General features: G+C 35.1%; 1 protein-coding gene across 2 annotated transcripts in view; it reads left to right on the top strand.

The window, feature by feature from the left end:
• The window catches only part of LOC150105757 (TNF receptor-associated factor family protein DDB_G0272098-like), a 176145-nt gene that overhangs the window by 137235 nt on the left and 15218 nt on the right, over positions 1-23692 (top strand). For both annotated transcript variants that reach the window (XM_090394342.1, XM_090394341.1), the window contains exon 8: positions 18283-18378. In XM_090394342.1, the coding sequence (XP_090250468.1) occupies positions 18283-18378 (96 nt within the window). The remainder of the gene's footprint in view (positions 1-18282; positions 18379-23692) is intronic.

The following is a 23692-nucleotide window of genomic DNA, read 5'->3' as shown; positions in this document are numbered from 1 at the left end:
AGTTTACATTTCTTAAAACGTTTTGCAACATTTTATGTTTAAACATTATCTTGCAAGTCTCAGTTATAAACAAATCTTGGATTCCTGTATGGATACATTCAAGATACCATTTAAATATGAAATGTGAAGTTTTTTCTATGTTGTAATATCTTGGAAGTGAAATATCGTATGAAGGAGAAAAAGACATAAAATTAAACACTTCAAACTTTTTACAGATTATAGGCCTGATAAATAGAACACTCAATCCAAATATAGTACAAAAAGAAACACACTTGAAAATATACAACACTTTAGCAGTGCCCACATTATTATATGGCAGTGAAATTTGGACAATAAACAAACAAAATAAATAAAGAATAAAAACAAGCGAAATGAGATTTATGAGAACTGCAAAATACACATTATTAGATCAAAAAAGGAACGATGACATTTTAAAAGAACTAAAAACAAAATCAATAGAAGAAAAAACTAAACAATTGTAAACAAAAATGGATTGAACATGTAAACCGAATGGCCATCACCCGACATCCTAAACAAATACTAAAATATAAGCCAATTGGGAAGAGAAGGGAGAGTAGACCTCAAAAAAAGGATATTGGATGGATAATGAGACCAGAACAGACTGATATGGTCTGTACCCATAATTAATGTTATGATGATAATAATGTTTATATAACATTATTCTATTTATATCATTCACCAGTTCTTGAAGTTCCAAAAATTGGATTGAATTTATATATTATAATAAAAATATTGTGGTAATGCTTACATTTTCGAGGTAGAACATGGAACCTCCATGGCTTGGTCAGTAATTATTATGCTCTTTCGTTGGAAAGACCTGGATTTGAATTCCCTTTTAGGATGTAAAGCAACCTTTATAATGACTTTTCAATTGAAGTTGAGGTAACTGGTCTCATACAGCATTGGCAATGGTTTTTTTCAAGAAATTCAGGTTTTTCATCCAGGAAGCATGCAATTAATAGCCATATGCTTGGCATCATAGCATTAATTGCTTTGTTTGAAATTGCACATAACTCAACCCAAGTGGAAAACACAACACATACACACTATATATATATATATAAACAGAAAAATGCTATATGATATTTTGCGTTTTAGTAGAAATTGCATTGCATTACTCTGAGCTTGATTAATGAAAAACTACCCAAGAATTTGAATACTTGACATGTTACTTTGGAGAAAAATCAAGATGCTATTTTTCACCCACCCAGCTATTAACTGTATGCAGAGGAGAGCATTTAGACTCATAGATGATCGCTCTCACATACACTTAAATCTCTGTCTCACAGATGTAGCATTTTGGCTCTGTCTGTTCTACAGGTATTTCCATTGTCACTGAAACAGTTGGACTTGTTAAAATAAGCAGCTGCCCAACATCCTTTTTCTGTGCAACTGCAAGTACACTGAATCTGCTGATACTCTTATTTTATTCCATCTATCTTTGTCCTCTGGAACAGCATTCCTTATGAAATATTCCCAAAATACAACCTGACTCTTCAAGAAAAGTCTCGGTACACTTCTCTCATGTATGGGTAAGATTAACATTAGAAATCCACTGAAGTAGTATACAAGGTGTGACAAATTCCCAGAAAGCATACATAAAAACTACTCACTTACCTGTAGACTAGTGGCTACTGTAACCTTTGAAGTAATTGATTTATGCAATAACACACTTAGATGATACTGTCATCATTCAAAACATTTCTGGAACTTATCTTCTAGAATGCTTTTTAGTACTGTTATCACATGATACTGAATGTAAGAAATGTCAAAAAAGTTTGTATCCTTTCAAGACATTCTTCAGTTTTAGGAACACCCAAAAGCCACAAAGGGCTAACACTGGTGAGGATGGTTCAGTTTTTAACCAGAAACTCGCACACAATTATTGCATCATATTCAGGAGCATTGTCATGATGAACAGTTTCATTATTGGACCAAAGTTCAGGTCTCCTCTTACAAACAGCTTAATCTTGCCAGTGCTATTAAATAACAATGTTGGTTTGCTGTTTGTCCTTGTTTAACACATTTGAATAGAAATATGCCTTTACAATTGTTGATCCAGACAAACTTTTTATTGTTTCATTCATGCCTTCTTCAATCTTGAAGATGTTTTCCATTCCATGCTTTGGCATTTTGTTTCAGGATCATACTATGCCAAGTTTCATCACTAGTTAATAACTATCCAAAAACAGCCAGTTGTGAAGAAAGATCAGAACAAACAAACATGAAACCACCTCTTCATTTGATCTTCCCTCAAAACTTGCAGAAGCATCTCTACAGAAATTTTTCTCATTCCTAAATGCTTGATCAAAATCTTCCTTACTGTTTCTCTGTCTAAACTTAATTTTTCTGTCATTAACTATGGACTTAATCATCTGTCAGACTGAACTAGATGCCTGCGCTATGCCTATGTTTTCATAGGTTCGATGGGTTTATGGACACTTGTTTCTTTCATTTTTTCTCGCACCTTCCACAGCCTTTTTCAAACCTCTTACCCCTCATATACACTATACTTTTTCATGGCATCATCATCATAAATCACTCTTAACATATCTAGAGTTTCACTTGCACTTTTGTCTAACTTTGCACAAAACTTGATGTTTAATGCATGGTTCTAAATCATTCACTTATTATTCTGCCAAAAGCAACAAATACATGTACTCACTCTGCCGCTGCTTGTCAACTACTGGCTTGATTGTTTTGACTTGACTGAAAGTAATAGCATAGACATGTTAAAACATGCACAATCACATAGTTTTGCCTGACTTGCCATATGTAATTCTGGAAATATGTCACATTTCATATCCTGCAATAAATTTGACCACTACGATAATAATCCACTGCTTTTAGGTTCTTATATAAATGGATGGATTTAACATGTGAATAGGATGTCACCAAATATCATCACAAAATAGATAAATAAAAATATAAACAAAATGAAAACAACAAATAGAGACAGATCCTTAAATGGATTTTGTGACCAGAATAGTGCATAAGACCTACCACCATGAAAGACAGACAATAATGGAATTAGGAGATCTGTTAATGTTATCTATAGAAAATTCTAGTTTAATGTTACAAATATTATTTTGCTATCAGCTTTTTTTGCATTGCCTTCCAGTGATTGATTAAATGATGTCTGAAGTAATGCACAACTTAATAAAAGCCTCCATACATCACGCAGAATAAAGTCCTCATTCCTATTAAGAGTTCAACATAATCTGGATACATTAAAATGATGTGATAAGAACTATTCCAAATAGTGCATTGTATTTTTGTTTCAATGCATGATATGATTTGGATGTATAGTTAAACTTTTCTTTTAGTATATATATATATACTGTGATACTGAGCAGTAGACTGTGATTGATGCACTTTCCTTAATCACATACTGTATATATGTCAGCATATAAGACAAGGCCTAAATTTTAGGCTATTTTTAGGTTTTAAGCTTATGTCAGTTGTATAAGATGCCCCCCCCCCCAATTGCTTCTTTCTTGTATTAATGCAATGTTAGGTGTATTGTTGTTATATTTGTTATTTTTATATCTATGCATATCCGTTATTTTTTTTACATAGCATAGAAAAATGGAAAATTAATAATTAATTATTAATTTTACATTTTTTTTTAATTTTAGGATTATTAACATTATCATTTAAGATCATGGAACCAGCAACAAAACAAAGAAGGTATGAAGTTCGATTTAAAATAAGGGTAATTGAAATTGCAAAGCAAACTAATAACTGTGCTGCTGCAAGAAAGTTTGACATAACTGAGAAGATGGTAAGTGAATGGAGGAAGAAAGAAGATATTTTAAAAAATTGCCAAAGAAAAAATGTGTGATGAGAATGGGGATCACCTGATGGCCACAACTGGAAAATCATGTTGCAGAATGGGTATTTGAACAAAGGCAGAATAGTTATCTTGTTACAAAAAAATATGATTAGAGCATATGCACTCAAATGGTGAAGATCGAATCTGGATGAAAGTATAGAATTTCAAGCTACTTCAAGCAAGAAAGTTTGACATAACTGAGAAGATGGTAAGAGAATGGAGGAAGAAAGAAGATATTTTTAAAAAATTGCCAAAGAAAAAATGTGCTATGAGAATGGGGATCACCTGATGGCCACAACTGGGTGGTGTAACTGTTTTATGAACAGACAAAATCTGGTAATACAAAAAAAAAAAAAAAAACGAAAATTGCTCAAAAACTACCAGCAGATCTTGACCATAAATTTACCAGTTTCCATAAATTTATTATTCAGTTGAGACAAGAATATAAATTTCTATTGTCAAATATTGGAAATATGGATGAAACTCCTATGAGCATTGATATGATAAGCAATAAAACAGTGGAGTCTGAAGGTAGTAAGAGCGTGCAAGTTCGAAGTACAGGTCATGAGAAAAACAAGGTTTACGGTTGTGTTATCATGTTTGGCTGATGGAACCAAGTTAAAACCAATGATCATCTTCAAACGTAAAACAAATGAAGAAAATTAACATGAAAATTTGAGATTAATAATTATTTGTTTTTTAGACTTATATCTGTTGTAATATTTTAAATAAATTTATGTAACAAAAAATTAATCTGATTTGTTTATAAACACTATCTATTTTCTTATATAACGATGTATTGCAACTACCTGAATGTTCATCCAAGAAATTAAGCTTCCCTTTTTATACTCTCCGTATAAGATGACCTATGATTTTAAGGGGTTTTCTGTAGTATTTGAGAGTCGTCTTATACGCCAACATATACGATAATTTCTTCCCGTTAGATCAGTGTAAGACTTTCTGCAAAAGAAATTTTATAGCCACCTGATGGTTTTTGAAATGGATTGCCATCTTTAGGAAGCCTCAGGAGATAGCATAGTTTTTGAACTGTCTTTTGTAGGACTGGTTAGCAACGAAGCAAAGTATCATAGAAAATTCCCAATGTATGGTTGATGGTAATATATAATGTATAACCTTATTGTGAAGTCATCAGTCTGTATATACAAGTAGGCCTAGTCATGAAGATACTTCATGCACAAACTTTGTTTGTTACACTTGGATAAAGGATTAAACAAGAATATAATTTCTTGGTACTTATAATTTACTCTCTATGCCTTGCTCTCACTGAAGAAACCTCAAAGGTCAAAACCAGTCAGGTGGTGATCCTTCCTTAATGCATTACCAAAAGTAGATGTGCCTTGCATTATTATTATTATACTGGTATCTCCATGGAGTCAGAAGACTCATCGTGGATGATCCATTTATTCATGTACTAGCCATCATTTACACAATACCTGTCACACCTCTTCTTAAAATCATTCACTGATGAAGCATCTGCAACCACCTCTGGCAACCCATTTCACCCATTCACCACCCTCCAAGCAAAAAAACCTGGTCCTAACACCCTTGCTAACCACACTCTTATACAACTTCCACTGGTGACTCCTTGTTCTCTCCCTTCTTGTCATGTACTGAAAAGTGTTCAGTGTCAGTCCTATAAAACCCCTTTGAATAACTTAAATACAGTCATACCCCGACTTATGCAAATCTGGAGTTACGTGGTTTTTTATATGTACGTATTCCCGTCCCGCTTCACGCCTCACCACTAGTTGTATCTTTCAGGCTGCATTCGCCAGTGTCGCACATGCTGTGAACAAGCACTGACGTGTTTCGCACGGTCTCCATTCATACACGATTTTTATAGCCTACAAACCTTGCGATTGTTGAATGTTATGTTCTTGATAAAAATTTTATCACATAAAAAATAATAATGTCGTCCAAAGAAAGCAAGTCCGATTCTTCTACGACTTGCAAGAAAAGAAAAACATTGACTTTGGAAACAAAACTCAACATTATTAAGGATTTTGAAAGCGGAATGAAAATTTGTGAGCTAGCAAAGAAGTTCGATCTACAGGAATCCAGTAAGAACAATCATAAAAGAAAGGTTTACATTTGGAGGACATACATTCTAACGAGGAACGAACTGCAGCCACAAGGCAAAAGGCAAGGAATAAAAAAATCATTAGCTTGCTATGAAGAAATTTTGCATGATAAGAAAAAGACATTATACCGTCAGACAAATCTATTAGATTTTATGAAACCATCGACATTGAAATAACTTTCTTTTTTTTATGTACGAAAAACTACAATTATGATTATATTTCTTAAAAAAATAGGTGTTTTTGTAAACCCTTGGTCCTAATTGTATGTTTGTATATATAAATTACATGCAAAATTATACCTCGAGTTACGTGAATTCGACTTATGCGCTTTTTGTTGGTCCCACCTCCCGCATAACTTCGGGGTTTTACTGTACTTCTATCATATCTCCTCTTTTTCATCTATCAGCTAATTCATTTTCTGAGAATGTCATGAGAATTTTCTGTTCTCATCGGAAGCATTCCACAGACCTGCCACAATCGTCACACTCCTCTGGATGCTCTCCACAACTTCATCATCTTAGAATCTGGGCGTCCAGATGTGGGCTTATTAAAGCCTTATATAGGGGAATAGTAACTTTTTCATCTCTGCTTGTTAGTGTGTTCTTCAACAACCATGTTGTCTGATGTGCTGTTTTGGTTACATTTGCAACATGCTCTCTAAACTTCAACTCCTGTCCACAATCATACCTAGGTTCTTGGTCTCATTGGTTTCCTGAAGGTCAGTTCCATCAATATAGTGCACAGCTTCTGATCTCTTCCCATTGCATTACCTTACACTTGGCCACATTAAACTGACAGCCATTTACCTTTTCCCCATACTGCTAGTCTATCTTCCTACAGGATCTCTGCATCATCTTCATTTACCATTGCTCTTCCCATTTTAGCATTGTCAGCAAACAACTGAATATTTCCTGTCAGATCATTTCTTATAGCATTGATATACAAACAACAGAGAGATTGATATTAAACAACAGAGGACCAAGTACTGAGCCCTGTGGTGTATCATAGGGCTCAGTACTTGGTCCTGTGTTGTTTTGTAAATTCTCAGTAAATGTCAATTTATATATTCATATTCAGTGGATGTCAGACTTAAAATTTTACACCCAAATACTCCAGAATGCCAAATTTCAGTCCCATCCATCATGGTGATTTCCAAATCTATTGGCAGAGTCTTGAAGTTTCACCTGATAGCTAAATATTTTTCTATAATCAAAATTTCTAATGTTTTTGCAATGCAAAAGATGAACTTTTGCCCGTTTCTCTTACTAGTGTTTATCATATTCCTTGTGAATGTAGTTTAACAAATGTTGGACAGACTGGTCAGTCTGTAAAACAGAAAATTAGTGACCATTGGTACTACACTAGAGTGCCTTAAGCCTCAATGGTTTGGGGTCTCACACAATACAGCATTGAGCTGAGTACAGTGTACACTGGAATAATGCTTGTTTAATTCATAGAAGCAATTTTATGAAGGAATGTGTCTTCAAAGATAGTTCAAAGGTCCTTTTACTTAATCAAAATGATTGTTTCTCAATCCTAAAAGTGTGGAAGATTAGCATTCTTGGTAAATATAAAAAATGATTGGTTATCTACTTGATATGATCTTTCTAGCTCACAGCACTTATCATTACTGGGTTGTTGTATTTACTTTCCTTTCTATCTCTTTGAACTGCTTATTTCTTCCACACTGACATAGCTGTTAATTTCAGTATGAAATATCATCATCCAATGTGAGGAACTTAAGGATCTTTCTCAGATATAGCCAAGTTAGCTGGTCTTGGATGCGGACAGCAGGATTTTTCTCCTCAGTTTTGCTAATCTTTCCTCTCCCATTCTGTTTAAGTGACCATACCACCTGAGATTAGCTCTGCTAACAATGTCAAGTTCTATGATAATATCTTCATTTTCAATATGATATTGCGATTGATGCCATCTATTCACACCCCTAATATTTCACAGGACTCTCATATCTGCAGTCTAGTCTTTGTTCAAGTGTTTTATTTCTAATCCAGTTCTCAGATCCATAAGTTAAAATGAAATAAATTAGTAATTACTAATTTAGTGTTTTGACTCTCTTTTTCCATATAAATTTATTTAGTTGTCTTCCTACCATACCAGCTTTGTTGATTCTGTTGTCTATTTCCATATTTAATTTATCATCTTCATTAAAAATCGTGCCTAAGTAGCTGAAATGTTTTACTTGGTCTATAGGTTCTCCATTCACAATGCTGTTGTTATTTTCAATTCTTCTAGCTATTTTCATTGTCTTTGACTTTTAATTGCTGACCTTCATATCTATTACAACAGTTATTCATTGTAGTTAGGGAATCTTGCATATTTGTAGCAGATTTATTTAGAAGTATAACATCATCCATATAAAGCAAAGAGCTGAGATTAACATCTCCAATTTTTATATCAGGTTTAATACTATTTTCCTTCATAATGCGATCCATATAGATAATGAATAACAGAGATGATGATGTGCATCCTTGTCTGACACCAGATTTAACATTAAACCATCTTCTTCTACTTCCTTCAATTCTAACTGCTGACTTACAACTCAAATAAAGATAAAGTATTGCTTGATATAATGCCCCATTGACACCATGGGGCATTATATGGAATACAGTTGTATGGTGTCAACACGTTTTGAATAGCTTCTCTCTTGACACCTTGTCATATGCCTTTTCCAGATCTACAAAACTTAAATACAGATCTTTGTTATATTCTCATGATTTCTCAACTATTTGTCATAAAGTGAAAATCTGATCCTGACACACCTCTATTTGGCCTGAATCCAGCTTGTTCTTCACCAAGCTTCTCTTCCACAATCCTTCTCAACCATTTCTCAAGTATACTTGCATAAATCTTACTAAGAACACTCAGTAGAGAAATATCTCTGTAATTCTCAAATTGTTTTATTTCCCTTTTTTGTATATATTGGTACTATGAGAGCTCTACTCCAACCATCTGGAATTCGTCTTCTGTTCTGGCCTTCTGAACTAGTAGTGCAGCCACTGTGAGACTTTTATACCTCCATACTCGAGTATTTCTGGTTGAATATCATGTACTCCCTGCTGCCTTTCCACATTTCAGGCTTTTGATGGCTTTTTCTACTTCATGCATGACTGTGCATGCCTGTTGAGTGTTTTTTTTTTTTACTACTGTGCTACCAGTGATTGTTTCATTTAACAATTTTTCAAAGTAATTACTCTATACTTGAAGGATATCTTTTTCTCCAGTTTTCTTATCACCTTTATCATCTCTAATTCTTTTTACAGCACTCTTTCCTCCATTTCTAAGCTTCTTCAACAACCTCCAGAATATCTTGCCACCTTCCTGATATTTATTTTCTATGTTCTTGCCAAATTCCTCCCATGACTTTTGTTTTCCCAGTTTTTATGCAGTGTTTTGCTTTCTTACATTTGTCTCTGTATTCTCTAGGAGCACAAGCAGACTTATTTGCTAGGAACTTTTGATATGCTTTCTTCTTCTTCTCCTTCACTGCCTCTTTAACTTCCCTTGTCCACCATGGAGTTCTGATTTTGTTATCCTTGCAGACAACCTCACCACATGCCTCTCTGGCTGAGTCAGTCAAGGTTTTCTTCTAGGCTTGCCACTGAATCTCCAAGGTTTGGTTCCTGTTCTCAAACTCTTTCATTTTTTCTTGAATAATCTTTGTGTATTTTAGTCTACAGTTCACGTCTGACAGCTGCTCAACTTTTCTTTGCTTTAAAACTTTCTTACATTTTCTTGTTTTCAATATGAAATTCAGTTTTATCCTGCTCAAGACTAAATGGTGATCACTTCCAATTTCAAATCCTCTGTGCACTCTAGTGTCTTGTCTTGCACCAGAGAGAGAGAAAACATCACTATCAAACAATGAGACTTTTCTTATTCCTTGCCTCTTTTCTCCATATGAATTTGTGCACATTTTTATGTTGGAACATTGTGTTAGTAATAACCAGTCCATCTCCTGAGCAGAAATCTAACAGGTATTTTGCCATTATTATTAGCTTTGCTCTTTTCTCCAAATTTTCCCAAAACATTTTTCTACATCTGACAATCAATTCCTACTATGCTATTTCGATCCCTAACAAGAACAAACTATTATTTTTCATTGTGTCAGTTGCTCTCTGTAAAGCCTCCAAAAAATTCTTCCATTTCTTCCTTAGTAGAGCCTTCTTTGGGACCATAGGCACAAATAAGTCTCATTGTCCAGTTCCTTATTCTGATGTTAAAGATACCAAGCTATTTTAAACCTGGTTTTATTCCATTTCCCAAGTAAGCAAACAGACAAATATAAGTCAAGTTTGCGCCTGCAAGTGTTGCAAGTCTAGCTGACCCTGCACGTAGTGCAAGACCAAGGCAACTCATGGTAAAAGTAGAATAAGCTCTGATCACTAATTTTAATATTTACCCATAATGCAAAGCACATCTCCAGGAGGAGATGTATGATGCTTTGTATTAAAGGCAAGGGGCCACTACCCAGACCAGTTTCAACCTTTATTGAGGTCTCATCAGCGGGAGCCAGGCTAGAAATACCAAGATTTTAGTAATACATAGCTTATAAGTAGTTTACCAGAAGAAGTTACCATAAGGTGTTTTAACCTTAGTAAATAAAAATCTCAGGAGGAGATATAAATGTAGAAAGTATTTTACCTTGGGTATAATAAATGTTAAAGATACCAAGCTATTTTAAACCTGGTTTTACTCCATTTCCCAAGTAAGCAAACAGACAAATATAAGTCAAGTTTGCGCCTGCAAGTGTTGCAAGTCTAGCTGACCCTGCACGTAGTGCAAGACTAAGGCAACTCATGGTAAAAGTAGAATAAGCTCTGATCACTAATCTTAATATTTACCCATAATGCAAAACACATCTCCAGGAGGAGATATATATGATGCTCTGTATTAAAGGCAAGGGGCCACTACTACCCAGACCGGTTTCGACCTTTATTGAGGTCAGGGTCAGCTAGACTTGCAACACTTGCAGGCGCAAACTTGACTTATATTTGCCTGTTTGCTTACTTGGGAAATGGAGTAAAACCAGGTTTAAAATAGCTTGGTATCTTTAACATTTATTATACCCAAGGTAAAATACTTTCTACATCCCTATTCTGATATTTGGCCCCCATCACTCTACTTGATATTGCCTGCCATTCAAGAAGATTAGCCTCATATTTTGTATTGAATACTATGGCTACATCTTCTTTTCCCTGATTGTTATCGCCTAAATATAACATTTTGTATTTACTGCTTAGAAAGATCTCACCATTTTAATCTTTTTTGTTTCAGTCACCCCTGTTATATCTATCTGGTACTTATCCAAATCATCATCTAGCTCCATTTCTTGCCATTCAGCTTCTTATGTTGATAGTACTGATCTTGCACTCTGGTGATGTTGAGTTGGGGCATGTTTTAGGATTTGTTCCAGTAGCTAACTTTTCGCTATTCGCTCTGGTGAAAACAACGGGGACCTTGTTTAACTGGTGACGCCCCCAGCTGGCATGAAATTCTGTCATGTTGTACCATTATTTTATATTGTAGTTTAATCCAATAAGAATACAGTTTGGTCAGCTAAATCCCAAATTGACAGCCCATCCTCGTTCGTTCAGTTTCCAGCTAGATACCTAGTAGGTGCACCACAAAAAGGTGAGGATTGGACGTTAGGTGAGAAGCTCTGATTGGTTCTCCACGTTCCTTTAAAGGCTATGTGGAGGTCTCCTCTCAGTTATACTGCTTTGACCCTTAAGCATCTCAGTATGAAATATTTGTTGCTAATTTCACTCAAGTTAGTATTTGAGTTTAGTCTTGAGTTAATAGTCTTCTATTTTACACTGTAATAAAACACTATTATTATTCTCTAGAATAAATTAGATTCTTTGAATTACCAAAGTAATGTTTTTTTGAAGGAAGATATTCAAACCTGGTGGTGCAGAGTTTCAAACCGCAAAATTATTTTAATAGTAGAATCACTTGCAAGAACAGGAAGTAAAGGTATTCATGTTGTGTAACTCAAAATGCCCAGTTGTGGTAGTTAGGAAGGGTAGGAAAAGGTTATAAAACCCATTGTTGTTCCTGCAGTTAACATTATTATTTTGTTCTTAATGTGAATTCCATCCACAAAGGGAATTATCCAGCATAACCTGTATAAAACCTTTACATCTATTTTGAGCATTTCCTGGTGAATATCTTTTACCCTGCTGACTTTCTACATGTTGTCATGTTTCTGTTAGCTTTTTACTCCTGATTGTATTCCTATTGAGTATTTTCCACAGTTCTCTCATTGCTTATTTCATTTAAAAATATCTTTCAAAATATTTAGTTCAGACATCCAGAATATCATTATTTTCAGTTTTTATATCAGTTTTATTTCTGAGGACTAACCACATAATTTCCAGAAATAATCCCTTGTTTTGTCCCTCTAGCCATGTACTAAAAATTTTCTTATGTATCAGTCCTATGAAGCCCTTTTAGCAACCGAAATATTTTTTCTCTCATATTCCCTTGTTTCCATATATCAGCCAACTTCTGCAACCCATCAGTCTGTCTTCACAAGGACCATTCCAGAAACCACTCATCTTGATTGCTCAGTCCATCCTCCCCACCACGTTTGTGGGTCCCACCCATGAAAGGTTTATTTGTAAACCTATAAATACACTTGTACTGTGGACCAACTAAGGATTTTTTTCTTCCATTTTTATTGATTTCATATATTTTTTTGTATTGTTACTTATTTTTTATGTAGTCCTAAAACACTACTGCCCTAGAGAAAAACATGGAACTTTTTCTAGCCACTTCAGCCCTTCATTAATTAGGACAATGGTCTCACACCAGGTGATGAAAATTATCTTCCACTTAAAGACAATCACAGACATCCATGCCCTGCAGCCCTGTTGGTTGAAGAGTTGATTCAATAATCAAGTAATCTTATGAGCTAATCTTTCTCCAAATCTTTCTGTTTTTCCGGTATTCATTTTAATCTATTTAGAATTCCAATAGGGACAAGCTTTTCCTTTTTTATGTCAGCTGCTCTCTCTCTTTAATTTAAAATTCTTGCACATCTTCCTTGGGTAAAATTTCTTTGGGACCATAGACATAACACAGCAACAAGAGAAACAGTGGCTAAACTTTCCTATCAATGTGCTAGAGCCATACAATCAGCCTTTCATTAAGAAGGAACTATAAAAACTCATGTCAGAATCCACTTGCAGTGGATTCTGAGGACATCCATTATGAGACGATTAAACGTATTCCATCATCTTCAATGGCTCTCCTTTTCCGGTATGAGTTAATTGTCATTGCTATCTCAAAATCTGGAAAGGACCAACACAAGCAAACAATTATTAATCTAGCACACTGACCAACTGTCTTTGTAAGATATTGGAAAAAGTGGTAAATGCAAGGCTTCTATATTATTTAGAAAGCAACAAACATCTTTCCAACATGCAATGTGGCTTTTGTACAAATCATTCAACATTGGATCATTTGATCCATATAGAAACATATATAAGAAATGCTTTCCCAGAAACAAGAACATCTGGTATCAGTCTTCTTTGACGTGGAAAAAGCTAATGATAAAGACCTCTTTAATCTTGATCTGAGGGATCAGGTAGATGTTTCCTGAGATCAAGATTTGAGGAAAACTTTGTCTAGCTGAGTTTTCCAAGTCCAAGTGGGAAGCAAGCATAATATCTTAGCCACATCATAAAGAAAGTGTTTCTCAAGTTTGTCTTAAGTGTTATCCAAGTTAATTCAGTCAATGAATAGCTTTCTCCCACAGTAAGCAGTGCTCTTTACATTGATGACTTCACAATTTACTGTTACTCCTGTAATTTGAGGGTAATTGAAAGATCACTTCATTAACAAGCAATCGATTGTCTCTCCATGGGCTCTTAATAATGAGTTCAGGTTTTCAGCAGAAAAAAAATATCTGTGTACACTTCTGTCAAAAATATATTCTTCACTCAGATCCTGATTTAAAAATGGGACAAATATTATTCCAGTACCACCAGAGGCCAATTTCTTAGCACTTATCTTTGACAGAAAGCTTACATTCTTTCTACCCATTTGTCAACTTAGGGACAAATGCAAAAAAAGCATTGAATCTCCTCCACACTCTATCCTCTACAGAACGGTGTGCTTATCAATGTTCCTTGCTTTGCCTTTATCATGCACTTGTATGATCAAAGTTTGAGTATGAGTCCCAGGTTTACAGTTTTGCAAAGAAAAGCACTCCAATTGGACCCTATCCATCATGTATACAAATAGTTATTGGTGATTTTCACACATTGCCTGTTCAAAGTCTTTATGATAAAGCAAATGACCCTGCTCTATCAATTAGACAAAAAAAAAAAAAAACAGTTGTCTCTTATTTATGCTCTGAAAATAAAATCTCTTCCAAAGCATTCTACGTGGACTAGCATGTTTTCTCTGCATTGGGAAGCTCAGTATCACACATATCAGATTGTCACACGTCCCATTGATGTGCTTGTTAGAGATTAATCTTTACATGCCATCTTACACATTCTTATGTATTGAGGGCTAATGAACCACCGTATGTGTTTTAAAAAAAAAAAAAAAATTGCACATCTTATCATTTATCAATATTCTGTTGGATTTCCAGTATACTTCACACAAGAGAGGAATGAAATTTTTACTGATCTAGCTGATCAGTTTTATTGTGTGCTCACCAGGTGGGATCTTTGTCTAAGGGTGTATAGGTATTAGAATCTTGAAAATTTATTTATCACTAGGTTAGACTATAATAGATTTAGTTTAATCCTTTATCCCAGTGAGAGCAAACAAAGTTTGCGCCTGAAAATATCTTCAGGACTAAATATAGTGTTGTACTATCTTATCCAGTAAGTAGTGCAACACCAAGGCAACTCGTGGCAAAGGTGGAGCAAGCTACCAGGCACTTCTAACCCAGTATCTCCCATAATGCAAAACACATTTCCTATGTGGATATGTATACTGTTATGCATTAAAGGGATTGGCCATCTACCCAGACTAGTTTCGACCTTTATTGAGGTCTCTTCAGTGGGAGCCAGGCCCAGAGCTGGAGATACCAGGCAGAAGCAGTAGCAAGTCATCTGTGCCTATGGGAGTTGCCAAAAGGTTTATCACCTTTTTTTTATTAAAAATTACTCTGGATTTAGAGAAAGATGTTGAAAATTTATTTATCACTAGGTTAGACTATAATAGATTTAGTTTAATCCTTTATCCCAGTGAGAGCAAACAAAGTTTGCGCCTGAAAATATCTTCAGGACTAAATATAGTGTTGTACTATCTTATCCAGTAAGTAGTGCAACACCAAGGCAACTCGTGGCAAAGGTGGAGCAAGCTACCAGGCACTTCAATGGGAGATACTGGGTTAGAAGTGCCTGGTAGCTTGCTCCACCTTTGCCACGAGTTGCCTTGGTGTTGCACTACTTACTGGATAAGATAGTACAACACTATATTTAGTCCTGAAGATATTTTCAGGTGCAAACTTTGTTTGCTCTCACTGGGATAAAGGATTAAACTAAATCTATTATAGGTATTAGAATCTTCAAGAAGAATTTTTTTTTTTTTTTTTTTGTTATAATCCTTTGAGTTCATGACTACTGTCGCATTCAGATATCCCATCTGGTGAGCTCACAATAAAACCAATGATCTAATTAAAAATATACCTAATTGGACTGAAGAACTAAAAAGGACTCTTTTTAGATATATGGAGTACCAAAAATTCATAAGAAAGATACTCCTTTAAGACCGATAATGGATGGAAGAGACTCTCCGACCTCAAATCTTGCAAAACATGATTTTACCACACATGTGAAAAACAATATCATTCATTAAGAACAGTGCACATTTTATTGAGAAAGTAAAGGATGTAACTTATACATAGAACCTTCAGACATCTTGGCAAGTTTGGATATAGTCAGCCTCTTTACAAATGTTCCCAGAAATGAAACAGTGAATCTCCTTGAAGACCTTTCGCCACCAGACATGGTAGAGCTATATAAACATTGCATAAAAAATACGTTTTTGCATGTATCAAGACAAATTTTGGGAACAAAAAGGACTGACAATGGGCTCCCCCACCTCTCTCTCTCCAACTTTAGCTATATATGGAAAATTTTGAAAATAATGCATTGAAAAACTATCATAAAAAAAATGAAAATTTGACTTCTTTGTGTAGACGATATTTTCATCACATATGGCCAGGAACAACAGAGGAACTCACTGCTTTTAAAGATTATCTTAATAATCTACACAACAATATAAAATTCACTTTGGAACAAAGAAGAACATAAAAAACTTCCTTTTCTTGATATCCTAATAGAAATCAATGAAAAAGATAATAGATTATCTTTCTCCATTTATAGAAAATTCACCAACGCAGGAAGATTTCTTAATGCGGCCTCACACCACAACCCAGGCAAAAAATAAGTTTAATAAAAACCTTGAGGGATAGAGCTTACAATATTTCCAGCACAGAAAAAAAAGAGAAATGAAGAATTACATTATTTAACACAGATCCTCAGAAAAAATGGTTCTGAACCTAAAATAATCAAGAAAATCCTCAAGACACCTCCTACAAGCATCTCACAAAGACAAGATTTCAAGAACGCAATCATGCTATACATCAAGAATGTTACAGACAAATTGGTCAAATTACTAAGCAAACATAACATTAAAGTTGCTTTTCTTCTACTAGAAAAAAATATCAAAATTTCTACATCACCCTTTAAAAAAAAAACAGGTGTATATAAAATTCATTGTTCCTGTGGCAGCTGCTATGTAGGCCAGACAGGAAGATCAGGGGAAATTCGTATGAACAAACACCAAAAAGATGCAAAAAAAAGGAGAGAACACAAATCAGTCCTAGCATCCCACACAACTTCCACCAGCCATAATGTACTCTGGCATAAAACAAACATGTCTTATGTTGAAAAAAACTGTTTCACAAGGAAATTTAAAGAAGCTGCTAATATGCTTAGAATTCCAATGCAACGTAACAAAAAACAGGGCCTAATTCTACACCAAGTTTGGTCAGCATTGATAAAAAATATACCTAAGTCAGACCTCGGACAGTGTGAACGTGAACTACAGAACGTGACAACATCCAGTATTGTTCAAACTTAGCGTGCACAGATTCTGAATTTGGATTTTTTTAAATTTAATGAACAATTAGATGGCCATAACATCATAGAATGGACTATTTTGAGAAATTTCTCATTTCTTGTGTTTAAATTTTTAGTTATCTTTAACCCCTGAAGACAGTAAGTCAAACGATATATGAAACTTGTCAGGTTTGTTTATTTTTATTTATCTTAATAAACATATGGTCTCAATACTGGAATCTTTCTTTTGAACTGCTAAACCACAGAAACCTACGCCTACAATGTTGTAACCTTTGTTTTGACACAGTATGACCTTTACTGGCCTTGTGCCAGTAAATCATAAATCACTCACTCGATCTGTCATCTCATTTCTGTATGTGATTTCCCTTACCATATTTTCCAAAATCATCACTACCACTCCAGAGATACTGGTAGGTTGATAATTAGACACATTAGTCTTTGCACCACCCTTGTGCCATGGGATTGTCATAGATTCTTTTTACTTCTGCAGAATGTTTTCCTATGCTGAGACTCAACAGTATAGCTAGTTCAGCTGACCACTCTTCTAGCACCTGTGCTGATATACCATCAGTTGTTACTGAATTCATATTCAGTTTATGCAGCAGCTCTAGTACTCCTCAACTACCCAAATTTCTTTCTCTGATGTAGAGTGTAGAGATAGCTTTGAGCTCCATTTTGCATATACCATCAAAATGGGCACTCAATAGTCGAACAATTTCCTACATGAAATAGTTCTGTTCTCTGAGTACCATTTTAGCATAAAATGGATTCTAGATGTTTGATCTGAAAAGAATGTGGTACCATCCTTCCCACATCAGAGAAAGGGACACTTACAATGGAAACAGTGTTTTTGTGTGGGCAGAATAATAATCCATCTTCATGTTTTTGTCAAGGATACTGTAACTGTACTGAGAACAGATCCTTGAACCCTGTGTGTAACTTTATAGGGGATGTGGTTGACCTAGATTTCTTTTCTTTTTCATGCATGATCACCAGAGGAAAACATTGCATGCTGACAGCCCCACCACCTTGACACCTAAAATATGTTAGTATTTCAGGTGTCATGGGGTAATTAAGAAAAACTTATGTTCACTGCAGTTTGTTTGATGGTGGGAGAGTTTTACTAATTCATTCTAAAATGTTTTGAGATAAAGAATTTATTATGTAATTTGAAGATTCTGTCTTGTTATAGCAACTACAACAGGAAAATAAAAACCTGAAAATTGAGATGACACATACTTCAAACAGACTTGATGGTTTGCTGCATGATATATCATTCTACAGTGAGGTAAGCTGTGTCTTGATAAAACACTCATTTCACTCATGAATAAAATCAATCTATTTTTATTTGTCTATTTTATGCAGCTATAATTTTCATTTATTACTTATATACACTATAAAACTATTCTATTTGTTATGATGGCATTCAGCTTGTCAATCAGTGTCTTTTTTTTTGAGATGGATGCATATTGTTCTGTTATTACTTGCATAGCCTTGTCAAATAATATCTTACTTAATGAGACTGGAGAGGGATATGTAGTTTAAGAAGAAAGAGCAATTTTAAGACATGAGATAATTATGAATTTGTATGTCACCAATTTTGATAATTTTGTGCATAAACAAAACTGTTTTTTAAAAAAAAAAGTGAGGAGAACCTTTTGCATGTCTGGTAATTTCACAACTGTACCACACTACATAATCTTTTATTCTGAAATTTGTATGAGGCAATGATGCACTTAGTAGAACCATGTAAACAAAGTGACTCAGTTGCCGAGTTTTAAAGAAAGCATGAAACTGAAGCCATAATTTTATATACTCTCGATGAATGCCATGCCTGATGATCAGAGTACCGCAGGCTCTGTAAAACCAGATAGTTGTCATGTTACGTTAGCACTGCCATATCGGTTAATGTTTAAATTTCAAATAAAGAATGAGCTTTCTTCTGACATTCAAGTCTACATATCAACTACCTATTGGTTTTGTAGCTATTATTACTCCTGACCTCCATGGAGCCATAAAATTCATCTTGGGATGTCAATGCCAGACAACACAGTCTAGCATTTGTACTTTTTAATGCATTACATGCTCCTACCACTCTCCATGCAAAACACTTCTTATCTTACTACTTTTTTTTTGCAACTTCCAGGAATGGCCTGTCATCCTTGTTTCTTCCCTTCATTCTACCATATGATAGGGGGGGGGGGGACATATGAAAATCTCTCTACCTTTCCACAGCTTGAAGGTCTCGATTGTATCCCCCATCCTTCGTTTTCTATCTACCTAACTCCATAATTTTACATGCCTTCAGTATCTCCTCATAACCAACGTTGTATAGTCCTGATATCATTTTTGTTATCTGCCTCTGCATCCTCTCCAAGGTTATTCATCCTTTTCAAATCCCAGTGACTAGATCTGAATACAGAAATCTTGATATGGTCTGATCTAAAGCTTAATACAACAGGACTGCTGTCACCCTTTCCTGTATTGTGGCCAATGTCCTCAATATTGCATTATTCTCAACTTTTGTAATATGGTTTCTGAACTTCAAATTTCTCTCTACAGTCACTCCAAGATCCCTTGCTTCCTGCACTACTTCCGGTATAACTTCAAGTGGATCTCAAATACCCACTGAGTGAGTATGAATCATTCATCTCATCTATGGATCCCAAACTTTAGAACCTTATCTTTAATTACTTATCTCTCCATTCATTTGCTACCTATCCAGGTTATTCCAATCCTCTTGAAGAGCCAAAACATCAGCATTATTACTATTAACCTTCCAAAGCTTCACATAATCTACAAATAATATTCTTGTGTACTCAATGATATCATTGACAATAAACATTGAACAGTAATTGTCCTGGTACTGAATTCTATCTAAATCCATATGCAACTTTCTTACCTCCACCATATACAACTTTTTATCTTTCAGAAAGTCGGTTACCAATCCGATTCCTCTAACCTGATATCCAAACTCATATGTTGCAACTTAAGTACCAATTTGTCATGTGATACTCTGTCGGGTGCCTTTGCAAAATCCAAAAAAATGTCGACATATGCATTCATGCACTGCTCTTGTTACTATATTATAGAAGATCACAAGATTAATAAAACAAGAACATCCCTTTAACAAATCCATGCTGGCCTTCCCTCCTTACTATGGGTCATCTTCCTACCTTTCTGGGCTGAACTTTATATTCCTCATGCAACTATTTTCCGCCTTTCTTTTTATGTCTTACATAATCTCATCTTTCATCTGCAATTCCTCCTTTTAATTTCTCTTGTCACCCATTTCACTCCAAATTGCTTTATCTTTTTTACTCAAATACAATCTGCCATCTGTTAACAATTTTTTTCTTAAGTATCTGCTATGCACTACTGAGCTTTCCTCCTTCAAATTCTTTCATCCATTGTATTGCTGGAAGTTAATTTCTAAGTATGATAGTTGCCTGCCTTATAATTCCACATAAATGCCTTCTGGCTTTATACCTCTGCACGCTTATTCATCCTTCAAGTCAGGACTACATAGTCACTCTCACTAAATGGGGGGCAAGTATTACATCTCAGTCTCTATCAGATCTCTAATGCTATGATGAAGTCCAAAACTCTTTAAGACAATACTTCCTCAAGAAGTCCAACAATTCAATTCCCTTATTACCGTGGGTTGTCTCCTCTGTCTAGTTTATATCACTATAATTGATGTCCTCATAATGATCACTTGCTTTGTAGTTGTCAAACTAATTTGCCTAAACATTTCCTGCTCATGACTATCTATATTCTTCACCCTTTAACATGCTACTATATTTACAAGTTGTGAATATAGTAGCGTGCATTAAATGTAGGCACTTCACACTGCCTACATTTAATGCATCCTTACACATTCCTGTTCTCTCCACATTTCAGCTCATGGGAGGTGTACATTCTAGGTGCTACATGCTATAGAATCCTTGATTATACCATTAATAATATGGCCGTTAAATGGTAACCATTTGAGTAACAGCATGTTAAGTCTAGTGGCTGTCATGATAGATATAAGCAGAGTTAGATATAAGATAAATGATAAATACACTGCTTTTTAAAAAGAAAAAAAAAAGTCTGGGAACATGAGTCATTATTTGTCACTATTTACCCAGACTTTTTTTTTTCTTTTAGTCAGTATAAATTGGAGGATTATGATACTACTAAGTAAGTGTAACTGTGTCTGGTTGAAATGACTGCAAGAAGGGTACTGACAGAGTTTGAAAGAAACATTGTTCACTTACTTAGTAAGTGCACAATGTCTCTTTCATCAATTGCAAGTGGTAACTGCAGTGGACAACCCACCTCACTCAACTCACAGAATGTGAGCATAAGGTGCTACGAAGGACATGTAAAAACCACCATTCGTTGACTGACACATTAAATGCAGAGTTCTGGGTATCAGCTGGAACACAAATCTGCACAAAAATAAACATTCAGAACCTAGTCTCACAACATGGATTTTCCATGGTAAGACTGCAATATGTCCCACATTACCCAAACCAACATGCAGCATCATCTTCAGTTGTGCAAAGAGTGGGAGGTGGAAGCATGCAAAGCTTATGGAGTGACGAATCTTGCTATACCCTCTACCGAGCAGATGGACTGGTATGGTGGATGCCCAGTGAACATCTCTTACCAGAGAAAGAGATGTTTGCTGGGCATCCACCAGAGTGTGTAACCCCAACTATGAAGTTTGGAAATGTCAGTGCGATGGTATGGTCTTGTTTTTCCTGGTTTTAGCCTCAGAAGCTACAAACATTGAATTCCAAGAGGTATATGAACATTGTGGACAATGCAGTGCTTCCTACTTTGTTGTGTTCTGACCATTGTCTCTTTCACCAAGACATTCCATGTCATAAGAATGCTGCTGTAGCTGCGTGGTTTGTGGACATGAATGTCACCACACTTGACTGGCTTCTACAGGGCCCTGATCTCAACCTATTGAACATCTGTAGGATGAACTGGAGTATAGGGTGAAGTTAAGGAACATCTGTTCTACAATAGTCCAGGACCTGATTACATGCCATGCCTACAGGAAGAATGGTCCAAAATTCCCATTGATCGCTATTGTATGTCCTATAGAATTACTGAAATTGTTGCAGCAAAAGGAGGTCTTACATCTTATTACGGTGGGCACTATGGCTGTTTGTTGTTCACGCTATGGTGTCCATTGACTTCTTTCCAAGCAGTGTATATACCAAAAAAACTATACCAATGATACAAAGAAAAACAGTAAAACTTAGTAGAGCAAACTGAAAACTAGTATTAGTAAATGCATACACACAGTGTCTTCTCTTAATACCATTACATGTGTATTTTTTTTTCCTGCCTCACATCAGCAGTCTGCTTTATCCTCACATACTAGCTTCACCTTATTATGACAAGGCAACCTAATCTCTGAGCTTTGTTTATTATGAATACCATACTTTAGATGTATTCTCCAGGCAGTTTGTCTGTTTTCATTAGGACAATCTCTGCCTGTGATTAATCTTCTGATTCCAAGGAGACCTACAAATAATGCCTATGTCAAAATACTAATGAATTTTGACCTCCAGTTGACATGAAACATATGAATTGCAAAAGTTTCAATACTCGGAGATTTTATCAGACCACTTGAAAAGAATACAGGAATTTAAAAGATAGTCAGCTAGTGAATCCAAAAGTACTAATAAATAAAATGCTAAAATAGTATCTTTCAGGATAAAGAAATCTTGGCAAAGGTGAAATAAGATAATAATAGAAATAAATAGTTTTGAATATATAATAATGCCATCATATTCAAACACTTATTTTGTCCAGATATTTCATTTTTCTTTCATAAAATTAAAAATTAAGCATATGCAGTAGCTTTCTAAGTGAGAAGAATTGGATTTTAGTCCTAGATGGAAAGAAATGTATGTAAAAGCTTTATCTTATGAGAAAATTAACTGGTTTCATGTGGAAGTGTCGGAGATTGTTCTCACGAAAACAGACTGACTGCTTGAGGAATACATTTGAAAAGAATTCTTGGCTGTATTCAGAGGAAGGCAGTACACCTAGCAGGTGACCTCTCATGCATGAATTTTTATATTCATTTATAAAAAATTATAATGATTATATAGTACCATTTAATCTTACAGTATTTCCATGAATTCATTAATTTTGCTAAATTTGTGCCCTGTATATGTTAAAAATGATGCAGCTTGTACACCAACTTATTGTGTGGTAATTTTTGTGTGTCCTCATATGAGGTCCTTATGCATAAGAGGGTTAAAACTACAACCCCACTCCTTTGTCCAAGTCAAAAGTCTATTCAAATCTTCCTAAAGGGGAATGATGTCAGCAGTGCTACTTATAATTCTCCCTAACATCAACAAACAAGTGAAGATACCCAGTCAGTCCACGTGATATATTATTTACAAAAAGTGAAGCAGCAGGGGTCCAAGAACAGTACCCTGGGGCACCACTGGTTACTCTCCTTTTTTGAGATTCACAACACACATCATACACAACTTACTGGTATTGTTTGGAGCCAATCTTCCATCCATCTAATATACTATTTCTAATTTACTATACTATTTTCATTTTCTGCAGCTTGTACA

The sequence above is a fragment of the Typopeltis vanoorti genome, chromosome 6 (genome assembly GCF_054136105.1).
Source record: "Typopeltis vanoorti isolate ZY-2024b chromosome 6, IOZ_Tvanoo_1.0, whole genome shotgun sequence".
NCBI lineage: Eukaryota > Metazoa > Arthropoda > Arachnida > Uropygi > Thelyphonidae > Typopeltis > Typopeltis vanoorti.
Note: the sequence above shows the minus strand (reverse complement) of the source record. Positions and strands in the feature narration are given on the sequence as shown.